This window comes from Opisthorchis viverrini (assembly GCF_000715545.1).
Source record: "Opisthorchis viverrini unplaced genomic scaffold opera_v5_5, whole genome shotgun sequence".
NCBI classification, from domain to species: domain Eukaryota; kingdom Metazoa; phylum Platyhelminthes; class Trematoda; order Opisthorchiida; family Opisthorchiidae; genus Opisthorchis; species Opisthorchis viverrini.
Genome location: NW_008751661.1, coordinates 4,533,684 through 4,557,632, shown reverse-complemented (window position 1 = coordinate 4,557,632; position 23,949 = coordinate 4,533,684). Strand labels below are relative to the sequence as shown.

The following is a 23,949-nucleotide window of genomic DNA, read 5'->3' as shown; positions in this document are numbered from 1 at the left end:
GTGAGAACCAGGCCAAATTTGTGCAACAACGGGTGAATGCGATTGAGGCTTTCTTTGGAGATTTATGTGCAGAACTAGTCAGCTACACACGTCGCACAGCAAAACTGCGGAATAATGGTGTGTTCCTGGTCACCTCGTTTACTTACTTTGCTTGTATTTTAAGGAGACGAAATTGCACGGATTTTGTTAGACTACTCAGTGAAAGAAAAAATCAACCGTTCGTCTGCTAATACACTGAAACGAGTATCAGAACATTTTGCGACGCTTGAGGACTACAGACATACGGAGGTAATGACTTAACTGCAACGGTTGGTTCATAATTTTAGGTCGATCGCTTGGTCGGCAAGGTGGTAAACCCGTTGGCAAGTTATGGAAACGAAATAAAAAACATACGGGTAAGGCTTTGTTTGAGCCTATAGCTCCCTCCAAAACAGGCTAATTTGAAGACCGAAAATGCTGCACGTAAGAAGGAGATTTCTAGTAGAAGGAAATTGGAACGTTCGACGACTGCAGAGCAAACGCGCCTGGTAGGTCGACAGTAGCTTGACTTGTTCTATTTGCACATCTTGTAACCTTGCTTCCACTCGCCTTCTTTGCACCTTAAAAGCCTAGCAAATTACGCTTGTTTTAACCACTTTCAGCATTACACCCTTTCTTTAATGCAGTTGGTTTGATTTCCAGTTGAACTTACTACATTTTCCTATATAAATTACTTTCAAGAATTTATTCAAACTTTGACCAGAATGATGTCACCTACTAAGTGAACTGTGAAGTTTTATCTAATTGAGAAATAAAACTAGGTCGGACCTCACGGAACGCACCGACTTGTTGCTAGTCAAGATATGGATTTTAAGACACTACTGACGCAAGCCCGCGGACACACTGACATGGTAGCAAGCAGTGACCAAAATAAAAACGTCACTTATACGAATATTGTGTAGCTCCCCCACAAAACCTCCAAAAATCATACCCATTTGTTTACGCTAACTTAACAGTAGAGATTATGAAAATACATTATTGTAGAACAAGGACTTCTCGGACAAACACAGGGCAGAAAGCGAGTATGGTACAAAGAAGTCTGTATTTAACGCCAAATACTCAGATTAGCTGGACTCTAAGTGGTGCCTTATACGTGGCTTATATGTGGTTCATCTAAATTTGTGATAATAACGATACAGTTATATTTAAATTGGGTAATATTCCAAATACACCGAGGTAACTACTTGCTTGACCTGTCTAATTAATAGGACCTATTTAAAAGTAGTGGCGTTTCAGCAGTAGCTGTGCCATTTTTTTCCTTAGTCACAACACTGAGGAACCACAAAATAAAAACAACAGGAAACTGTCGGAGCACTTATGTTTCTGTCACAAACTAACAACTGACGAAATGCATGCAATTTTTTTGGCTAGCGTCTGACTGACAATTAAAACGGGATCCGAAAGTCATAGGAATATATCTTACAATGACCGAGGTAAAATCAATTCTAGGAGGCTGTCCAGCGATGAATTCCGACCATTTTTTTAAAATATATACGTGGCGACTTGTGATACCTTTTGTGAACGTCCAGGTAACATTTTGACCGTTTTCGGAATTAAGAACTCTTGTAGTTTTGCACAATTGGTATGATGGTATGGTCCACACTTTCCCATTCGAACTGTTCAATATCTTTATGAGACAAAACAAAAGAGATTGATGAAGTGATGAATGAAAAATACCGCTCCATGTGTGTGGAATTTCTCGTTTACATGCCGACTCGGGGGCATAAATAGATTCATTACTTAATTATACGCGCTTAACTCTTGAATCCTAACTTATATTGCAACTTCACCAAATTGTGATGCCCCAAAACAATCCAACCCCTTTCCTTTCCTTCCCATTTCCTTTTCGACTTAATTTAGTTCCTCACACAAAAGAATTAGATTCAGAATTTCATGCATTTGACTCTTATATTCAAGGAGGATGTATCCCCGTTGCTGATTTTAATGACAGGATATTCGTTACTGAACTTGAAGTCAAGTGATATCGCTTCACGTGCTCACTTCCTGATTGTGCAGAATCGTTGCGACTGTTCAGGTTCGATGAACGCATTGCGTGCCAACCAGACAACTCAATCTTTCACAACTTAGTTGTTTGAATCATCAGGCCGCTAAACTAAACAAGGGATTTAGTTAGTCCGGGTGAATTTGGAACTTTCATTCAGGTACCCGCTTAAAGCTTATGTAGGGAAACTTCACAACACTAGACAAAGTAAACTGACGAATCTGGAACAAGTCACAATCCAAACTACAAAGTAATGGTGAGATTTTAAGCACACGGAAAAGAATGCAGCCAGGTACCCAGGGTCACGCGCCATTCAAATTGCAGTGTCGTAATATGATTTCATTAACATTTATCAGCATTGTGTACTTGATGATTCAGACATAAGCACTTTGACAAGTTTGTGAGGCTGAACCTCTGTATGAGTTATGCAGTGTCGCCGGGTGTTTGTATAACAATCGCGAACAAAAACATAATCAGTTCACCACAAGTTGTGGCCATCTTCCTAATCCAATAGGATTCGTTTTTGTTTTTCAAGGATGTGGATGGATGAGCTTGTCCTATAAAACCAGCAGATTGTTTACGAGAAATGACCAAATTAACTTGACGTATAAATTATGAAACGTCTGCTTCCTGAGTGAACTAACCTACACAGGTTCAATGAATTCGCATGCTTAAACTAATGCGCGACCCATACTAGGTTTCACGGGGGCAGTTATACGTTTCCTAGATATTGCCTGGTATTTTCAGGATTTTCTTAAAAGGACTAACTTCTTGTTGACTTCGGTTAAGCAAGTAAACTTTGCGCTTTTGTGGTTCTTTTTTTTTGAGGTGAACTTTTACCAGATTGAATTTGAGTGTCTAAAGAAGGCTGAATTTGAGCCGTGGCCATTTTGATAGGGACGCTCAAGTATCTGATAAAAGACTGAGCGATGAACTATATTGCTATCATGCACTACTCAATAACACTTTTGTTCCATGGTTTTTGTTCAGCCAATCCCATCGGTTCGTTCAACACCAACAATTTGTCGGGTTTAAATGTTGTCAGTCCATGTGTTGTATATGCGTGTGCCCTGTTAATGGTTTATTAGGCTTTGCTTATGGTTATCTGCACTTAGGCGTACCGGTCTCATACATAATGAGTCTCGTTGAAATTCATCTCATTTGACTGGAATTGTTAACGTTTCGCACTCGTAGTTTGCATTCACTTTTTATGTTTGTGACCATGCTCTTCAAAAATGGATGATAATATTTCTAAAACACAAAAGGATCTGACAAGCATGTTTTCCTCCAGTCTATTTGAGAGGTATGCATTTGTTCTCAGAACGCCTTTGTCTGTGGATCACTGGGAATTGTTATGACTATATTTTTCCGGTCATCAGAATGCTCACTCTAATCAACAAGGTAACGTAGACAGTACTATAGAAATGTCTGAAGTTTATATTGCGAGTTGAGAACTGTTCGGTTTCCGTTATTGAATCGCCGACATCTCCATCAGAATGGGTAAGTTTGATTTACTCATTGCTTAATTCATCCCGTGAACTGGTGAACGGTTCCTGTTCCTTGGGGCAACAGCTACCATAAAAATCAATGTCAGCTTGTTTTAATCGAGAAAGAGCAGGTGATAAACTCCGCGATCACCGCTTTACATACATCACTGATACTTTCCTGTATTTAAAGAATTAAAGAGATTGTTTTTAGTAAATATAGTGAGAAGTTCTAGATAAAAGCATTACACGATGATCGACCTCTCACTATGGTATCTGTTTCTGGTCTGTTCGACAAGTTACGGTCATGGAGAAGCTATGTCGTGCTTGAATAACAAGTTGCATGACAATCCTACGAACGACATTTTCACATTTTCGAGGGATGCGATGTTGAATTTAATTTCTTGCGTTAGAGAAAAGGTAGATTTTTGATTCAGTGGAGGCGAGGCTCACCTGGTTGTCAGCCGGTTTCACCGTGCGGTTTATATACTTGCAATAAGCTATGTAAGAGTGGCGAAATTCTGAAGATTGCTGTATGAGTGTATTATTTCTGTTTTAAAAGAGCTATTGTCCATCACAACTTTGAGCAACGCATGGCCAGTAAGCAGACAGTGGGATACGTATGCATACTGTCAAGGGTTCAAGGAATTATATCACATGCAAAAATTCACATGAGAAAGGCGTTTCCGAAGACAAGATACGCACTTTTAAGGTCACAATAGCGTTCCCAATCATCCACACGATGGTGTGGCATCTCTCCGAGAACAGACAACATTCATGAAAGGCCAATCATGGAGCTCAATCTTCTTGAATACAATATAATTACACCCTTCCTCAAAGTAGCATCTTATTCTTCGCTGCTAACGGTATGTGAGGTCATTACCTCCATCGTTTGGGAGATGCGTACTGGGAATGAATTGGGCATCTCGTTAAGCTTGCGTGCATTTTCACCACACCGATGAACTATGAAATTAAAAATCATCACACTCATCTTAAAAAATCGTTCAGCTGTAACCTCCTCCCGGTGCCCAGCTGCTATGCCACCTGAAGAAAGCACGGGGGCTGGGATACTGGCAGGTTGCTAAAGCCTAGACAGGGAACGTCGAGTAGCAGAGGCAGGAAGAAACCTCCCCGGATGGAAAATGACAAACAATTGTTTAGCTGCAATAAGAAAACATCTACCATTTGCGTTGACGTAGGGGGATTCAAGCCTTAGCTATGTGGTTCACAGTTGTACGAGAAATAAATGACTTCTGTGACATGCACAGCTTGCAACTGGGAAAGATTTCCCCTTCAACTGGGAGTGCACAAAAGATAAACCATGTTTTCACTTTTACCCAGTCGGCGGTTTTCACCTTTTGATATAAAGACAGTAGAACATGGGTCAAATAGTGCTGTCACCGGTGGTGTAAATGGTGTAGAAAATGCTAGTTGAGCTAAAATTGAAACATTAATTGTATCTTTAGACGAGATCACAGGAACAGGCGACACTAATCTCTGGTGCCTGCCGAGCTGAAAACAGATCTTTGGAACCTGAGTGAGCAAACCAAAACCAGGTTTAGCAAATAATCCCTTATCCCTCTCCTTGTCGTTGCGCTTATATCACATCAAAATTTGTGACAGCCAAGGAATCTCCGACAGAACTTGGCCAGAAAAATTTGAATGTTGGTATCATTCACCACCTAGTTATCTACACTCTTCTTCCGCTTCAGAATCCTGTTGTTAGTAGTACGAAAGTCTCGCGCCCTGAGCATCTTACGAATCATGTTAAACCTCATCACTGCATGTTACTTATAACATCCCAGTAACCGAACGCCAAAGCACTCGCGAGGTGCGCGGACTTTACCTAACTTCTGCTGCCCATTAAGTAATGGGAATGAATTTGAAACATGCGACCATCTGCGGTCAAAGGAAAAGTGCATCAAGTGAAATCGATTTCAGTGCAATTTTATAGTCAACTGAATCGGAAAATACTTTTCAGTGTATTTAGCCGTATCTTGCAAAATGGAATATGAGCAATTCTTCTTCAAACTCCGTAATTTAGCGTCATCAGTTTCAACAATTTGTTTCAAATGGTCCTTCCAGCAGACCCCGCTCTAAATCAAGCCACTTTTGATTCAAGAAGTGCGGTTTCTAAGATACGGTGTTGCGAACCATATCTGTATCAGATTACATGACAAACACTCCTCGGCTTATCCGTTTAAATTGGCCTCACTTTTGGGTGCCGAATTCCATGGTTGAAATTTTGAGTCGCCTGAATGTCTGGGTATTGAAGACCTGGTTAATGTCAGCGATCAAATAAGATGAACAGTGCGAATTTCTGAAGCTTTTTTTGGACAGAAAAATGTTTTTTAGACGATGGGGTCAGTTCTGCTATCATAAATGTGAATTTCGACCTACAACTGAAGTCGATCTTTGTCGAAAAGCTAATGAGCGCTTGACGTGCTTCTAGTCACTAACAGAATTATCAGTCACAAGACGAGTACTTGAGCCTACCACATACTGATATTTTTTTATTTGTTTGAAAGTTCTGATAGGATTATGAGCTTGGTGGTTGCTCAAAATGGACATTTATTCGGAGATTCATAATTCTGCCTATTCTGAGTTCCCAAGGTCTTTGGAACAGTCGAATTTTGAAGCAGTAAAAAAGGAAAATCTTTGAATGTACCCTACTTTAGACAGCTTTTGCACCACAAACTAAGATCTTAACAGAGATACTTGCTGCACACCAGCAGTCATAAACATTCAAATGATCACACTTGGTAGCTTCAACTCAATTCTCACACAAACATCAGTGGAGTTATTCATGGTTATAAAACTTTGACGGGTAAGCCTGAATTTATATCCTGTTGTTTGTCTTGTGATCACTTTGTCGCTTGCTGCTCTCACCAGAAAGGTGAATGTTCTGCACTTTTGCCTGCTTGTAATGTAGTACCATGATGGTATACCTATCACAAATATAATATATATGTATATGATATACACATACTAATGTACACACGCGCCCCTCCGCTCAGGCTGAAATCCAGTTACACAATTCCATAATTGATGCGAATCGGAGTGCGGACAAACTGGAACGATGTGTGGTCGAATTTGAAGCACGCCGGCTGAAGGGGCTCAAGGTGAGCTAATACGGCTGACGATAAATCAAGTCACTTTTCCGTACTTTGATATTGGAATAAAATGTACTACATAGATACAAGCTGTATGATGTACCAAATAGAGGTTGTCAAATTATCAGTAGCAAAGTCATCTCTGCCATGGTATGGATTGAGTTATTTCTATCTCATATCGTTTCCGGTTGGGTGAGACTGTGTGGTAACAGTGACTTCTTGAGTTTATCGTATCAGAAGATTTTAACTAAAGCCTTGAAAATTTTTCTTTCAGAGTTTTGAGAATAGGTTATCTCATTCTATAATGCATTTTATGCTGATTCTTATGCCCATTCATTTGAAAATTTCACAAATACAGTACCTTTGGATGCAGGAGACATTTGACATCAGGTACAAGAGTTTTACTACGGTGACCGATGACACTGAGGATGAGGAGTATTTTATTGACCTTGCACTTTACGGGTTCGATTTTTTCGTACATTGTTCCAAGAAATCAGTACGCGGCTTCAGTCTTATACCAGCCGAACAGTAGACTAGTTTTTCTGCAGATTTCATTCAGAAACCCCAACCGAGCTGAGGCGTTTCGACAGTTTTATAAGCTACATGGATAAGATTTCCGTGGTGGCTACGAGTGTCACCATCATGCTCCGGTTAATTGCAAAGTCTCAAGCATTCATGCACTATCAGCTGTGCACACTTTCGATTTCATCATCTACAACACTTATCCCAAATCATTCAACAATTTCCTCTGGAGGGGTTTGCATTCCCTAAACCTGCCATGCAGACTTTGGTTTCTATACAACGCAAAGTTGTACTATCGGAAGACAGTCGAAGACTTGACTCGGTGCAGTCAAAGAAGAAGTGCAGTAGCTTACTTCGGCCAAGTCAATGGATCCAACATTAGATCGTGACTGTTTTTCTAACGTGTTTCTAATATGTTTCTAATCGATAAGCATCGTTTGTTTCTCGCAGTTCCATTGATCGAAATTCATTGACAGCCTTCGGGTGCTCATTGCCTGTAGGCAAAATTAAACACCGGGGCTCTCAATAGTTTTTGCGCCAAAACAGATGTTCAGCTGATACAGCTCCCACAATTTGCAGTAAAGATGGATACATTTTGGTTTATATTTCATCGAGTTGGTGCCTTGCTATAATGTGACTTTAGAAGGTGTGATTAAGCGGTACGACAAGAAAACACACAACTAATTGGGTTAGAACAGTCGAAGAGATGGAGCAGCTACTTCGAATGGATAATGCTCTAAAAAGTATACATTATCTGAGATGACAAAGTCGCAGCGGATCTCCTTTGAAGGAGACAAATACAATACACCACCGGTCTGCGTGAAATTGAGATCAAATTTCATGTATAATTGTGTGGTTCAGCACCATTTGTGGACGTTTGGATCAACGGCCAGCCACCGTACTAATGCGGATCTACCTAACTTCTGTTGCCTTTTATCACAGAATATTTTAAAAGACTTCATTCAGATCGAGATGCTATGGCACGCAAAAGCTCTGGAAACTCTTAGTGAGGCATTCAACGTGTTACAAAACTTACAGGAAGAATCAGACCTCATGGACTTTCGTGCTACTCTCATGCGGTCCACTTCAAGTGTGTTCTCTCAAGCAATCAGTAGACAGACTTTGGTACCCAACCAGAATCAAGCTCGTGGAGATCATCCAGCTCCAGTAGCCTCTCAGTTTAACGGAGAACGATCCATCCAACGTGGTTCCGGAGACAAAGCCAGAGGACATGTAAGTTGGTCGATAAATCGGTAAAATGGATGTCTTTGATAAATCGTTTTTGCTAAAATGTCACAGTGGAGTGATTTACATAGCCCATCAAAATATCGAATTGTGTACTGGAGAAGTGAAGAAACCTCAGCGTGAAATTCAGGTGTTTTGAGAGTTTTATCACACAGGCTGAAAATGACTTGAAAAACCGTTGTATCATATTGAGTAATTTTTGAATTCTCCTGAACCCTTCAGTGTTCCTATCAAGTCGTATCAAGAACAATGAGTATTTTTTTGTACGACGTAATGCGAAGTTGGAATTCCAAAACGGTGGGGAGCAAGCCTCTTTGCGGTACAATCATTTTTAGTGAAGAGAGTCATTTGACCAATCTGCTTTGAGAATGAGATCTTGAACAAGAAGTAGGGTTCACTCTACTAACCGGAAATGCTTCCGTCCAGTTTCGTGAAAAAATTGTCTGTGCGTGGCCCCAAAACCCCATAACTTACGGGCTTCTCGGAGAGCCTGAACACCAATATATTTAAGCTTGCAAACAGCATCACGGCACTGTGCGAATGGTTTCATAAGTCCATAAAAGAGGTCACCGGACCCACTGGAGCTCGTCCAGTCAACACTGAGTGTCCTCCGGATCGTATGGAAGATGTATGTATGCTCAGTAAGGCGGAACTATGCTCGGTGGCTTTGCTTACCGTGCAGTGCAGGAAAGATGACGTAGTCGGTGTGTCTGTGAGCGCCGCAAACAAAGCAGACGAAGTCATGGCCCTATCTGTAGCCGATGGATGCGAGAACCGAAGAAGATATTCCGAATGCGTCCAGCAAACAAGAGGTACTGGATGGCTGAGTATTATTGGTGAGTAGCAATGAGGCCATGCGTTGCTTCAATGCATTAATTGATGTGGTACAGCTAGTACGGTAAAGGCACCTCTAGGAGCTGACAGAGCAGACATTTCAGGCAACGTGCTCCCACTGATGAACGTTCTTCTTCCCAGGTTCCTCACGCCGTTATTCGGAAATTTGAAAACAGTATGAATAAAATTATACAAAAGTGTAACTCCAAACAGTATTTCCTACAGCATCTGTCAGAAACGTTGGATCTGCGATTGCGGTGGAACAATTACGAAAGGTAATAGGTTCATCACACTGGTTCTCACACCACGGAGAAACATGACCCTTTTCCGTTGACCGACTGGCTCGAGATCTACATGTGTAACAGTTGACAACCAGATAGCTTCTAAAGTTGAGGATGATTATCTCGTATTCCGGAGTCTGCATCATCACGACTAACCATGAAACATGGCAAAAGCCACATCCGACTTTCTTCAGATTTTGAGTGGTCGCCCCAAACTACCTTTAACGAAACCAAAAATCTTTAGACATGATTCGCGTGCTGGAAAAGTATCATTATAACACTCCCGATGATTGTTATTTTCATATGAACACATCGAGGTGTTTATCAGTTACCCAAGTTAACCAAGCTATTGCTTCTAGAGACTTTTTGAAATGTTTTTTTTTCGCGGTCAGAGCATCCTGCATGTATTGCGTATGATCATGAAAGTGTACTGTTAATCTGTCGCAAGAACATATAACTGCCAGGCCTTTCCATTCATTCTGAGTCTTTCGCCACCACATCATGCTGTACCGGGAGTTTTTCTTACCTGTTGCATAATAGCCAGTTTGAGTTCAATGCAGTCCTAGTAGTTTTAGTGCCTATTGTCCTCCACCTAATGTACGCATGTAATCCAAAGCGAAACCGAACTTTGATGAGTCACGTTGATAAGTAAATGATCCAGTTAAGTTTTGTAAAACCTTTTCTCACTCCTAATCCCCTATCAAGAGCATTTAGGCTCCATTAACAAATGATGAAAACATAATTTGGGATCAGCGGCTACCCACCTAAAAACGATACAGTTAAGAACAGCCTATAAAGCTCACGATAACAACAGTAAGAACAATCCGCACAAAGTGTATCCCATTTCGGTTGACTCTTAACATACTAATTTGAGACTAATTTGCGCGCGAATAATAGTGAAGCGGTGAATTTGCAGTTAATATACTACACCACATCAGTACAGTTACACTCAGGACATATTCTAGTAACGCATCACAAGCAGTAAAAGGTGGGATAAGTAAAAACTCTACAGTTTGGAGACGCACTGTCTATACTTGAGGGGTTCCACTCCGTTTTGTTTTCTTTTTCAAATCACCGAAGTTAACCTGAATCATGTAAGGCTTCTATGTATTGACTTAACAGATTCAATGCATTCTTCTAAACTTTCACCTTTCTGGAAAACGTTTAGTGAAGTGCTTCAGTAAATTGGGCATGATTAGCGCAGGAATTGTTGCTGGCATCTACGGGGATACTTCTGGTGTCTACTGTTGTTGGAGTCATTGGTGATTACGATGCAGAAAGGATGCCGGGGGCTTAGATCACCATTTTCACAGCAGGCATAAGGATACGTGGAAACCGTTTGTATTCAAAGCCGATTACCCTACCCCTGATAGAATCTGGTTAGTTCTGTGTTAGATAAATAGGTTTCATCGTATTTCCCATGTGCTCACTTTTCCTTTTCATTCTTGAAAGCACACTACTGAGGATGATGCAAGTTTGTTCAGTGAAGATGAAGAAGAGGAGGAGGAATTAGAAACTGCGACTGATGAAGAAGAGGAAGATGAAGAGGAGGAAGATGCTGAGGACGAAGAACCCACAAACCAAGTTAGTCATTCAAGCAGGCCACCAACTGAAGTGCTTGATGACCTAGAGGATGAGGAAACAGAGGACGCAAGTGAAACGACGCAACCGCCTCCGGCTAGTTCCGCAAGACATGCCAGCGGACACGGAAACAAACAGTTGAAAACTACAGCTCCTTCACCCCTCAAATCTGCCTTAAAATCAAGCCAGAGTAAGCAGGCAGTCTGCGGATGACGTCTCTTGATAAAATGCGACACCCCGAATCAAGTTCTTTGTATTGTGTCCTCATGGAGCCAAACGTTTTTCTCAGAGCCATATACGCACACGGGTTGACTGAACCCAAAATCATTCTGATGAATTTCAGCCAATTCGCCATGCACACATCATCTGACTGCCCAAGCTTACGTTTAAATCACTTATATTGTGATAACCTGAAACATGAACAAAATATGCGAACATCTGACCAAACCCATATTTGCGATATACTGCTCTTGTCATCAACGCCTACTTTCAGTCGGTTTATGTAAATACAGACTTGTACACTAAATGACTGTCGCATACCCAGTTTATCTATTCCATACCGATAACCTCTTTAGAAGTAGAAAAGTGGCTAAAACTACGAATTGGTAGTTCTCCGTTCTTGTTGACGAAATTAATTGGTCGAATTCTCCACCTGATTCGGCCATTGACATGATTCAACTTTAGGCTCCTGTAAAGTATTGTATCGTGCTTCAGATAAACCATAAAAAATTACGGTACTTTGTATTTGAGTTAAGGGTTCTCCCAAAATGAGACGCCCAAGAACTCCACAAAAGCATAACGTTTTGTAGTTGTATTCATCGTTGAAGTACTATTCCAAAAGAATAGCACAAACTATGGTCCTTCTTATGGAACTCCCAGCTTACAAACGCATACTGGAGTGGCTCGATTCATTCTCTCGTTCACAAACAGTTTAAAAGAAAAATAAATGGCCTATAATAAATGCCTATAAGGGGAATACAGCGTGAACAGTTGACGACCGGCGTATGCCACGACTTTCTCAGCGTACTGAAAGGTAGAATCGGACTAATTTTGCGCTAACACGTCCCTATCTGTTCTGTGCTGAAATTTCCCAAGAAGACTCGCGCTAGGCAAATAGATTTATCATTAATCAGGGGCTGAACACAATGGCATGTTTCCACAAAGGACTATGGTGGGCCACCAACGGATCAATTTATATTGCTTGTGCTTGATAGGGGACACCACATCAGCGACATAACATTGTCTGAGCGTAGGCAGGAATTTTCATCTTAATTTTTAAAAGAAAATAGATGTATAGCCTCGGCTACTACCTAAGTCATTGGTATACGTATTCACAGGTCTAAACTTTGCATCCAGAAAAGTATTATACGAACACCGGCAATCACCTCCCCTAACAGTTATTATCTGACCATGCACGACCCAAAAGCTCTCTAAACCCGCACTATTGAATTTTAAATGAAGTAATATTGATATACTCTGTTAATTGGATTTTTCTGCCATATAGAACGAATATTTATCAGCATGCAGCTTGTACGGAAAGTAAATTGTCCGCTTTCGGAGGAGAATAGCAGGTACCGTTACCTAACTTTAAATGGCGATGGGCATCTACAGCTATCGAGTGGTGTATTTATTCCTGTTTTGAATACTTCTATTTCGTGCCGACGCCCACGGGTGAAGGAAACCTCCAGAAATCAATTCGGCCTACTTCACTTGTTTAGCCGATGCACTGATTGATAAAGTAGTACAAAACGCCTGTGCCAACAGCTTCTAACGATTTATGTCCATTTATCAGATATGACAAGATGGTTTTTGTATCAAAAGAGTGAAAGTGAACATTTACTTTCTACTCGGAGAAGTATGTTGTATAACGAATATTTTATAACTATAAAAAAGCCTGCCGAGAGGTCGGGCGTTTAAAGGCTGCTGGATGAGCCCGAGGGGTTTGAAACAGGGAGTAAAAAAATTCGAGAGCCATTTCCCCAGTTAAAGCTGCTGTTCTCTTTTTCCCACATGGGCGGGCTAGCAGCCGAGTGTGAAACGCCAGAATACGTAAAACGCGAACAATGAGGACCAAAATATACTCAGTGATTGAGATGGAATGTGAATGCAAATGCAGCACCCGACCTCAACTGCGCTGGACGTCAGACAGGACAGCAACATTCCGGGCGGAAACACATTGTCCGGGCTGGGAGAGATTACACAACTGCGTGATGGGCTTTCTGGGTAACCGCAATGGAGCCTGATTGATTAAGCTAGCATGCTAGTTAGCTAGGTTGGCTTCTAATTAAATTTACTAGACGCATGAGATGTAAGTTTTACGACCAGATATCATTTAAACTTTTGCAACTTCTGATGTACCTTCATGTGAAGTTCTGCCTGAAACACCCTAACCTGCCCGACAAGGTACTGTTTTCATGCATAATCAATGTGCTTTCTTCAAATAAAAACGAGGATGAGTTTTTGTAATTTCACTCTAACACTAGATCACATGTCTACTGTTATTTCATTTCGTGGTTAAATCTGGCTTGACGTCGTTAAGGTGGTCCTTTGGAGCGTCGCCGATTTGCCAAGATGAATCTTTAGTCCGAGGAGGCCTGTAGATATTGGACTGATAAGAAGGAAGATGGGGGTGTACCTCTAGAATAACGCAGCATAAATCAAGTACCACTGAAGATTTTGTCTCGTAAGTGAAACTAATGAATGTTGAAAAGCCTAGAAGGGCTATGCATCTGTTTCATCCCTTCTGGAACTCGGTATTCGTGCAAATTCCATGAAATTTCAGGAAGTTCCGAATGCACAAACTCCTGGCCAGTAGTTAAACATCAAAACATTCGACCATGAGCGGCTTCTAGGCAGTGTGACTAGCTCGTTCTTAGGCGGAATATACCGCCATCCATTTTTTAATCATGAGATCCATATCACATAATCACACATGTTGGTCAGTTACCGAGTGACAGTTTCTCAGAGTAAAGATTGACTCATCATGTGAATTATTCTTTCCTCTAATATACCTATAAATTTTTAGTAACGCTAGGAGATTTCGGAATTTCTCAATCGAGATTTCATCTTGTAAATAAAGGTACGTTGAGTTCACAAGTGGTGCAGGTGGCGGCCTGTTTCCGAGGTTGAGTCTGAACCTTGAGGTTTACTCGAACCCTGTTACGTCAACCTGGTAAAGTACAGTTCGCACTAAACACGTGGTTGACTGGTTTCCCAGAATCAACCGGACGTGTGAGTATGAACATGCCGATACGGCTATCATCCAACAATCGGTTCAGGACGTTTTGATACTTTTCTTGGTTCTCACTGACAGTGTGCTTCGATGTAGATTTGATCTGTGAAATGCCAATTTTCAGCGTACTACCTGCCCGTGGTTTCAGAATAAAAAAAAAACAAACGAGTAATCAGCAAGCAAACTTCAGTGGTCAAATCTTCGTGGGCCTAAAAACTAGGAGTGATCATTAGAGTCAGACGATGAAATTATTTGGTTAGTTGAGTACATGAGTGCCATTTCAGACTGATCTGGTCATGCGCTATAGACTTCTATTTTGGTCAGAATCTTTGGTCTGATAGAATTCAGTAAGTTTGCTGGTACTCAATAGATGAGATGGCTATCTTATGTTGCCTCCGTGTTCACTGGACTAAAACGGAACCGATTCCTTCCCTGGAACCGGGAAAGAGGACTGCTTTGTTGTTCGATCAATATCAGATGTAGAATCCTCACTCGAGTTACTAGCGTCAAAACGTCGAAAATCGAACACGGGTATGAGTTCAAGCACGGGTACAGGGGATACTGTACAAATAAGAGGGATGTGAATGCGAATCCTAAAAATCCCTCAGCTATTTACAACCAAATGTAACGTCAACGTTAACGAAACTCGCAAATATCGACAGATCACCAAAAACAGAATAACGGGGTTAGCTGTCATTATTCACTGCGTGGATTCTAATTAGTTTCGGGACAGTCAGTCATTTTACGCTTTTGTGGAATTTCGCACGACCGATTGGACATTCTGGAACTTCATTTTGCTACCGGATGCCAATAAGCCTATCCAAAATACTTAAGGTAAAGTAACTTACTTTATCAGCATTCGAAGGAGCCGAATAGTAAGACGCTGATACACACGGCCTGCCGTCCGATTAGGGAATGGGCTATCCGTTAGAACCAAATTGGTGTTAAACTGGGTGCCATTTCGAGAACATCATACAATTTGAGTCCAACCGGAAAATGAGGTTGACTGAAACAGACTGCGTTTAAATGGTGAGCCCCAAGAAGGACGAAACCTGTTGAGCGCTGCTGAAAAGTTTGCAGCAACTTTATGAGTAATTTTAGTTCAAGCAAACACTGTCTTTTTCGCCAAACTCTGTCACCTCAGGTGAGTATTAAAAAAGCAACAAAGTAATTAAAAAGTGACGTGAGGCTGTGAATGAGGTGATTACTGGGAGCTTGATCGGTAAACGTTTTGTATCTCATGTGACTGCGTACCCCTATGTGGTTGGTTGGTTTAAAACCACTCCCCACCAGCTCTTTAGCCTCCAAACTTTGATCCCATCTACATAAACGATTTCCAGCACCTCAGTCACCAGTTTCTGTGGGTACAATTGAAAACGTCCAAATCTACTTTCTATTACACGTATGATACACGTCCCGCCAAAGCCAATTCTTTAAATGACACCTGATTAATTAACGGTGAGTGCTCAGTAATTCTGGCGCGAATTTCGTTGTCCCAGCGTTATAAAAGCTGGTCATCTGACCATAACTCCCGATTATAACTTCCAAGAGCAGAGCTCTTGATAGCGGCACCGTAAGAAGAAAAGCTCCTATTTTCTGTAATACACCACTTTGGACTAGATAGCATGTTTGGTTAGGTATTTTGGGAGACCAACTGCAAATGCAGCATATGCAAAGTACAACGTTCCTTGGTAATATGATGGAGCGAAACACATAACTCAGTATTCTGCATATTTTCTACGAACACGTGCGCATGAGCGACTCCAGCTGGTCAGTTTAGAGGAAACACTACAGAAGAAGACGTTTTGCGCAGCATGGCGTCGTCCTAAAACGCGATTATGGAAAGGCCTTCAAGAAGATGCAAACCGATATTCAAAATTCCATTTCTAGCGACAAAGAACGATGGAGTCTAGTAAGGCAGGGTGGACACAGCAATTAGCTAAGTTATCTGGGTGTGAACAGAAGCCTGTTACTGATATTTGCCAAAGCTTGACTAGATACCTACAACCAGCGCCTTTCAATTGAGCAACCATCTTCAAATGCATGGCTAGTGACGGTTAATCAGGGGGCTGACGAACGCGACAGAACACGAAATGCTTGTCATTCGGTTGATTCACGACGTTCAGCGAACATATGGGCATGCGTTTCACTTCAAATGCGAGTAACAGTATAGAATAAAGGAAAGTCTTGGTGGTTTTTGTTGCCACTGAGGTCTCATACCTGATCCTCAGCATGCATCACCATCATCATCATTGATAGTATGACATCATTGTTAAACACCGATGCTTCACTGCCGTACAACCATGATTTAGTTGAAAGCTCTATTGTAAATAAGAGAATAAAGGTGGGCGGGAAAGTGACTTAGTACCAACTTGCAACAATCGCCACGAGGTGCTTACACTTCCAGATACTCATTCAGGCAATCTGGATAGAAACTGAAAACAAGACCCCCACTGACATTAGTTGGCAGCCATATCTTCCAGCGTCTCCAGCCAGGCGCGGTGAGGATCACGCGGTTCTCAACCTGGAAGGTGAGTAGCATCGACAGAACCCAAGGTTTTCGAATTTTCCTTCATAACACTCTGCTAGGTTTAGGGTTGACCACCACTCTGCTTCCGCCACTCTGATTTGGGCACGAAAAACAGTGCTCCTTTAGGCAAACGATGGTTCGGCATATGCAACACATGTCCCAACCAACGCAGCTTCCGCTGATGTATATATTCTTCAATGGAAGTGCCCATTGTACAACCGAAGGCTTGCTTTGCAACTGCCTTTTTACGGATTCTTCGACACCAACCCACATAAGCTATGGTTCTGAGACAACGATTGTCGAACTCCTGAGTTCCGCTCCTTGAACAGGCCACGTCTCACAGCCATACAACACAATAGCCCGCACTGTGGCTTGACACACACGTCCCTTGATATTCAGGGATACACCACTCTCACAGCATAGGTGATTCAAATTAGCAAACGCGACTCGGGCCTTGGAGACTCGTGCATTGACCTCGTCTCTCACAATACAATCAAAACTAATACAAACTTCCAAGTTAGGTAAAACGATCAAGAACTTCCAATAATTCTCCCTGGATTTTAGGTGGCACGTTCAGTGACTGCACATCCACAAGCACGACCTTACACTAGGTGGGTGCAAAGTGCATACAAAGGGACGGGGTGACTCTGGTCAAAAACCCATGCGTTTGCTCCTCCTCTTCGGAGAGGCGAACGTCATCGTCTGTGTACTCCAGATTGACAAGGTTTTCTTCACAAGCTATTTGAACACCAGTGTTTTGGTGACCTCCCAACGTTCGTCTTACTATCTCATCGATGACGAATTTAAAAAGGAACTGGGAGAGTCGGTACCCCTGACGGACACCATTTTGTGTACAGAAGCTTTTGGAGAGATCTCCGTACACTCACACGTCCGGAAGTCTGATAATAGAAAAACGTATCATGCTGATAAACTTCAGGGACATTCCCTGGTTGGCAAGCTTGTCAAGAAGAACAAACTGATCAACCGAATCGAATGCGCCCTGTAAATCCAGAAACACTAGAATTGTAAGTCGCTAACACGTATGGCGTTGTTCTAGTACCTGACGCAGTGTGAAGATTTGGTCAACACAACTCCCACAAGGACGGAATCCCGCTTGCTGCTCTTGAGTCAGTGTTTCGCGAGACATCATAAGGCAATGGAGCACCGGTTACGCCAGCAGTGCCAGTATGACGGAGACTGATTTCCCTTTGGTTGCCACACTCATCACGAGCCAATTTTTGAAAATGGTCACTTTTGCCGACTCTCCCAGGTTGTTTGGGACAGACTCCTTTACCCAAATGTAGGCAAACAGATCTGCCAAGCGCTGACCGAGGACTTCACCCCCGTCTTTGAACAATACGGTTGGGAGGTCATCCGGACCAGAAGCTCGGTGGCGCTTGAGAGAACATATGCAGTCTTAAAACCTCCGAGGCCATCGGTGATTCCACGTTCCTCGTCCAGGGTTTTATTTCACACGTGGGCTCTAGATGAGTGCCAGCTGATGGCGCGACAGTTGTTGTTCGAAGTAGTCAGCCTATCGTTCGAGGCGTTCTTCTTTATTCGTTCCATTCTGATGCTTGGTGTTTTCGTTCACAGGTGGCTTCCGAAGACCTGTCGCACGGATTAACTGAACTAATCTTCGGTCATTAATGGCTTTCTAGAACTTTTCCATTTCTTCTTTGTCCACCATACTTGGACGTTCACCTTCACTTGACGTCTGATAATTCTTCAAACCGGATTATGTTCGGGACCGGCTGGGATATTTCTCCGAGTTTAAGGCCGTACTACTGTTCGGTCTGATATCCAGTGCTTGAGTGCGCCTGGTGGTGCCGTGCCACAGGTGAGATTCCCAGCACCATGCGAAGAGGTGGCAATCTCACTTATGTAGGTGTTCATATCTGATGGTGGAGCATTTGGAAGAGATTCTAAAAGACCATTCTGGTAAATTCTTCTAACATCCTGATCTGCCTGTCTCTCAGTTGCCAAGCGATCAGTTCGCACCTTACGCAGCCCAGGGAAACCTACGGAGAAGCGAATCCGGACGAGCGCGTGGTCCGAATTCACAAATGGGTTCCAAAACGACCGGCAAACAATTAATGGTCCACGCAATCGATAGCTAATAGCAACGTGACCGATTTCAGTGTGTGACCGGTATGCCGTTGTGGACACCTTGTGGCCAGATGATTTCGGCTATTTAGGAAGTTAGTACTGCATGAAAACAGCCTGCGAACAGCACACAGCTGAAGTATTTGTTCACAATTGTCAGTACGTACCGAGTCCAATCCATGTTGACCTACTAACAGAGTCTCGGATACGCTAAACCCGCTCACCTGTACATTCATATCATCGTAAAACAACACAATATCTGAGCTTTTAGCTCGTCGCATTCGGAGCGTCGTAAAACCTGTCCGCGACGGCGTCGGGGCCGCAGTCAGTTGTGGCGTAAGCGGACACGACAAGCAGACAGCGATCAGTTTTCCGCTTGTGAGACTCCTTCACAAACGTTGCCAGACGAACGGCACAGATTTGACTATGAAGAGGTATCCGGTCAAGAGAGGATGCTTCCTCCCGGTCACTTAGTATGATACCAGATGTTGCTCATCCCACCGCAGCAACCTCTGGATCACCAGATGTGCGCAGCCGGCAGCGAGTGGAGACTGATGGAGCGGTTAGCTCAATCGCTGTGGTCGAATCTTAAATTCTTGTTTCTGAGTTACAGCACACATCCATGCCAACAGAGCCCCGTGTAAGAGCAAGAGCATCTTGTCGCCCTGCTTGCTTCAGAATGCGGACATCGAAGGAAGCGAGATAGACGGGGTGTCGAGGCTTGAAGAGTGATTTTGAGATATCTGAGAATGTCGGCGCCATACAGTCAGAAAAAGTATGTCACATGCATATGATATTCAGAATTACAGCAAAAATTGTAAACAGCAGGCAAGAGGGGTTGGCCTAAACGTTTCTATATCCACATTAAAACAGGATACAGGCAGGGGTGAAACAATGGTCCCTGGAAAATGGTATTCAAATGCTTGTAAAAATGAGGGCGACTTTTTCCATTTTGGACCAGCCGTGAAAGAGCTGGAAAAAGTGGAAGGAATCAATTAAAAGCCGCACCTTCTCTCAAGTAAGGAAAAGATAGTGTACATTAAAATGAGGAAAACAAGCGCTTATATAATGAGCAGAAAGAAGTCTAGGGAGAGCTTGATGCGCCAAGCTCCGGTCTGCTGGACATTATGAGGTGCTTGTACGTGCTTTACATTTTGTGCCGATGTTTTTCTGATGCTGCGGAGAATGCATAAGATTAGCTGAAGGGTTGTAGAAAGTTCGCCTTGTTCCTGTACGAGATTTGATAGACTGCATAAGCAGCTCATTCAGAGAAACTGTGCACCCGTACTGTTCCTGAACATGCGTGACACTAGTTACTCTTATTACAACGTCGTTCCAATATCTTTTTAAACATAAGATTCCCGATTGATGGTAATATGGTAATGGATTAAAGCAACGTGCTGACTTCTTCAAAATAAATGGTGGAGGCAGCTTTTAGTTACAATTGAGAAATGACCTATAACTGTTTCTAGTCTCAAGCAGCAAACCCTGATTTCACAGCAGAAGTGGCTGAAACTTTTCTACACATACCGTACAGTGTGCACCTCCTATTGACCGGAACGTGGGCAGAGTACTTCTGGTAAGCCACACAAAATGGATTGTTGCGTCCATTCTCTGGAATCGGAAATCGAGTTCATTTGACTGCAGCAAGCGAGGACACTTGCCGAGGCCCATCCAGTTGATAGCAGGTGTTCCGTGATTTGCATAACCGCCGTACACCTGGACATTGCTTGACCAATTCTGTCACAACCAATGCGATCGGCACGACCCTGATTGCCTGAAAGCAAGTTAAAGTGCAAATGACCACACCTCAAAGGTTCCATGAGGTTAGAGATGGGAGAACTTCTTACCCCAGCGTCTAGCACCCAAATTGGGCCGCTTTCCTTACACCAGGAGACGAAATGCAGGTAGAGATATGGTGCTGTTTATATGGGTAGTTCGGTTATATTGACAATAAGAGATGAACGTTGGTTCAATAAGGCTACCGTTGAGGTGCTGCTAGTAATGAACAGGCACGCTCCGGAACTTCTGGTGAAGCAACGGGACAATGACAAATTAGATGACATTGACAGGACACTCCTGCGGACGGTTTTTAACATAAGGTTTTCTAAAACAGAACTCAGAAATTCGAAATTAAAGTAGATTGTTCAAATATGCAACACCCAGAAGCAGCACTTCAACATTTTACAGGAACTCGGAACTTTGATGTTTACTGATCTGCATCATTTGCAAAACTGTCTGTTATAGGGTTGGGGAGGTGACATTTTTTGAGCTGGTTTTTAGACCACATACATCAAAAGTGCACACCATTTTAAATAACCTAATCAATTCTTCTGTATAGTGTGGTATGCGCTTTACATTTGCAATAGAACGCTGCTATAAGACTGGGTGTGATCAATCCCAATCCTCACTTTTGCAGACAAACCAATCGATGCACTACATAAATTTGTTTTCCTGAGCAGTTGTAAAATTTCGTTGGACTGACCAGGGTTGCGATCACTGCGCGTATAGGGAAGACCATGGCATCGTTTTAACCTCTGACACCATAACACCGGCGTCATATCAGTTTGTCTGTCAAGGACAGAGTTTAAATTGCGGATGCGCCATCCAGATACTTGGCGATTAATGGGTTGCCAAATCTTCAGAAAGTACACTAGTTAGAACGTACACTCCGCATCCGGAAGACCGTCTGCCTCACAGAGCTCTTTTCATCTGGCTATGTGCTCAGTGAAAGTGACTGAAAGCTATACAGTTTGTGGCCTGGTAAACAAGTATCGAAAAACTAATCAATCGAACCAGTTTAGGTGACAGTGCCTCATCCCTGTATGGGGAGTAAGGGACTCACCCCATCAATGTTTACTGACGCTGGCAGACGTATCTCTGATGATGTTTGGCTATATCCCTCCTTACGTAAGTTGTAGCATGTGGGAACAACATGATCTTGATACGGGCTTTATAGATAATATATTGAAATTACCCTAAACCAATCAATTACGACAGATAAACACTGCTCAAGCCATACGAATAAAATTTGTGGCGAATATGAATTAACAGATTGCGATATTTCGAACTCAACTCGAAACCAAGATTTTCATTTGAGTGTGTATGTCTCTAACCAAATAACCAAGGTTCAAGCGCCATTTTTTTGGTCACGGTAAACCGTAATTTTGGAAGCCGAACTGTTTTAAATATCCAGCCTTATTGGGCTCGTGATCAAACTGTTTGGCACAAAACAAGTTAAGTTTCTCCTGTGCCCATTCGGGACAACTCAAGAAGCTGCATATCATTTCGAGATCTGCGAGATTCACATGAATATCACTCTTATTTTGACCGTCTTCTTATTTTCTACCGATTTCTGTCGGTCCGAAGTTAGAATAATCGTGCCAAGGTCACAGCTGGTTTGAAAATCCGTATGTAGAGTTGCAATGAATTTACGGTATTCCTAGAACAGAAAAACTGTGCGCGAGAACGCATACAGAGTGAACCCCATCTGGTTAGAAGAAACATTGTGTCACTTTCAAAACGTAGTTGTCTGCTGCTTATTCCTAATCTCAAGTTGCTGTACAGATCGAGTCATGTGGGTTGAAGGGCGATAATCGCGTGCGGCTGTGCGAGGTGTACATTGAAGTCTGCGATAGATCTGCAAACTATTTGGTTACTCACATGCAATTCAGTAGTTATTTTTAATTGCTCGCTATTTGATCAACCTTTGGGTTAGCGCCTAGTAAGCCGTTTGAACAAATCAGGCAGTCTGGTTAGTTGGGGGTTATCAGGTAGTTTTATCGGTACATTATTTTTTTCCTGGTATGAGATTGATAATATTTACCCTTTGAGTTAGGAAGCTGACGAGGTACTATGCAGCAATACTTCGTCCAAACGCCTAGAAATATGCGGATTTTGTTCATAATAAATTTTGTCAAGAATTCAGGAGAGATGGTGTACTTAACCTCATTACCAGTAGTGTCAGACTACCTCTCAAACATTCACATACAAGCTAACTGGTCTTGTCGCTTTAACCAAAAACTTCGACATTTCAAATGTTGTGAAATCCTGTGATGTAACGAATATTCAGACGCAATTCTAATCCACTGGCTGTAGAGAACCGTCTAGGAGCGAACAGCTCTTTGTCCAACGGCCGAAGCAAAAAGCTACGCCATCGTTCACAGTATACTTACCTGCTAGCAACTCCAGATTCTAGGGTCCTGTTTGATTGGAATCAGGTAATAAATTTTCCCTTGCTTGTTTTAGAGCAAGCAAGCGAGATTGTTAGCATCCTGATCAAAAGCAGACACTCAACCACGTCACCACTCAATAGATGTCGTTGCGCCACCCTGAATTTCCTAGGCAGTACACAGCCGGCAGTGAGCATAGTTTGTAATGTAAGTTCCCTACCACTTCCAGGGTCCCCAAAAGAGCCATTTTAAACTTGTTAAAAGGTTTGAATCTCGACCATTAAGTCAGTGACCTTCCAGCAAAGAGGACTTCTAAAAAACCCACTATTCATTGGTGGAAACCAACGCGAGTAATAATAATTGACCAATCGCCGTGTGAATTGTCTTCCGATGAGATGGTATAGAAGTAAGGTTTATACCAGTATACATAATATTCGGCTCAATCAAATCCGTCCGAATGGGAATTCCATTAGCAATGCTGTGTTCAAAATTCTCACATTCCACGACAACAAATAAACAACGGATTCAGCAAGATTAAGCTGAGATTCTAGTTAAAACTGAATTCGTTGCAAATAAGTGTATTTCACGACAGATAACTTCACAGTTTAACTCTGACGTAGTGTAAGAAGCCAGGGGGGAACGAGAAATGACGAGGGAGGCATTTGCTTCCTGGAATGGTTCACTAGAAGAAGATAAAAATCTGTGGCTGTGCTACGGTGTGCTGGCAGACCAAAATAGTTTGGGTTTCATTCGATCTTCCAGTTCTTCCAGTCCGAAGAAGTCTTTAAAGTGAACGTCTGACATTTTG

At 42.3% G+C, this 23,949-nt stretch overlaps 1 protein-coding gene across 1 annotated transcript; it reads left to right on the top strand.

The window, feature by feature from the left end:
- Positions 1 to 419: 419 nt before the first annotated feature.
- Positions 420 to 11,695, top strand: T265_12579 (hypothetical protein; the record flags this gene model as incomplete). Its single annotated transcript, XM_009164403.1, has 4 exons — positions 420 to 527; positions 6,543 to 6,647; positions 8,103 to 8,393; positions 10,973 to 11,695. Coding segments are annotated over 4 exons (846 nt in total), but the record flags the coding sequence as incomplete, so codon positions are not given.
- Positions 11,696 to 23,949: the final 12,254 nt, after the last annotated feature.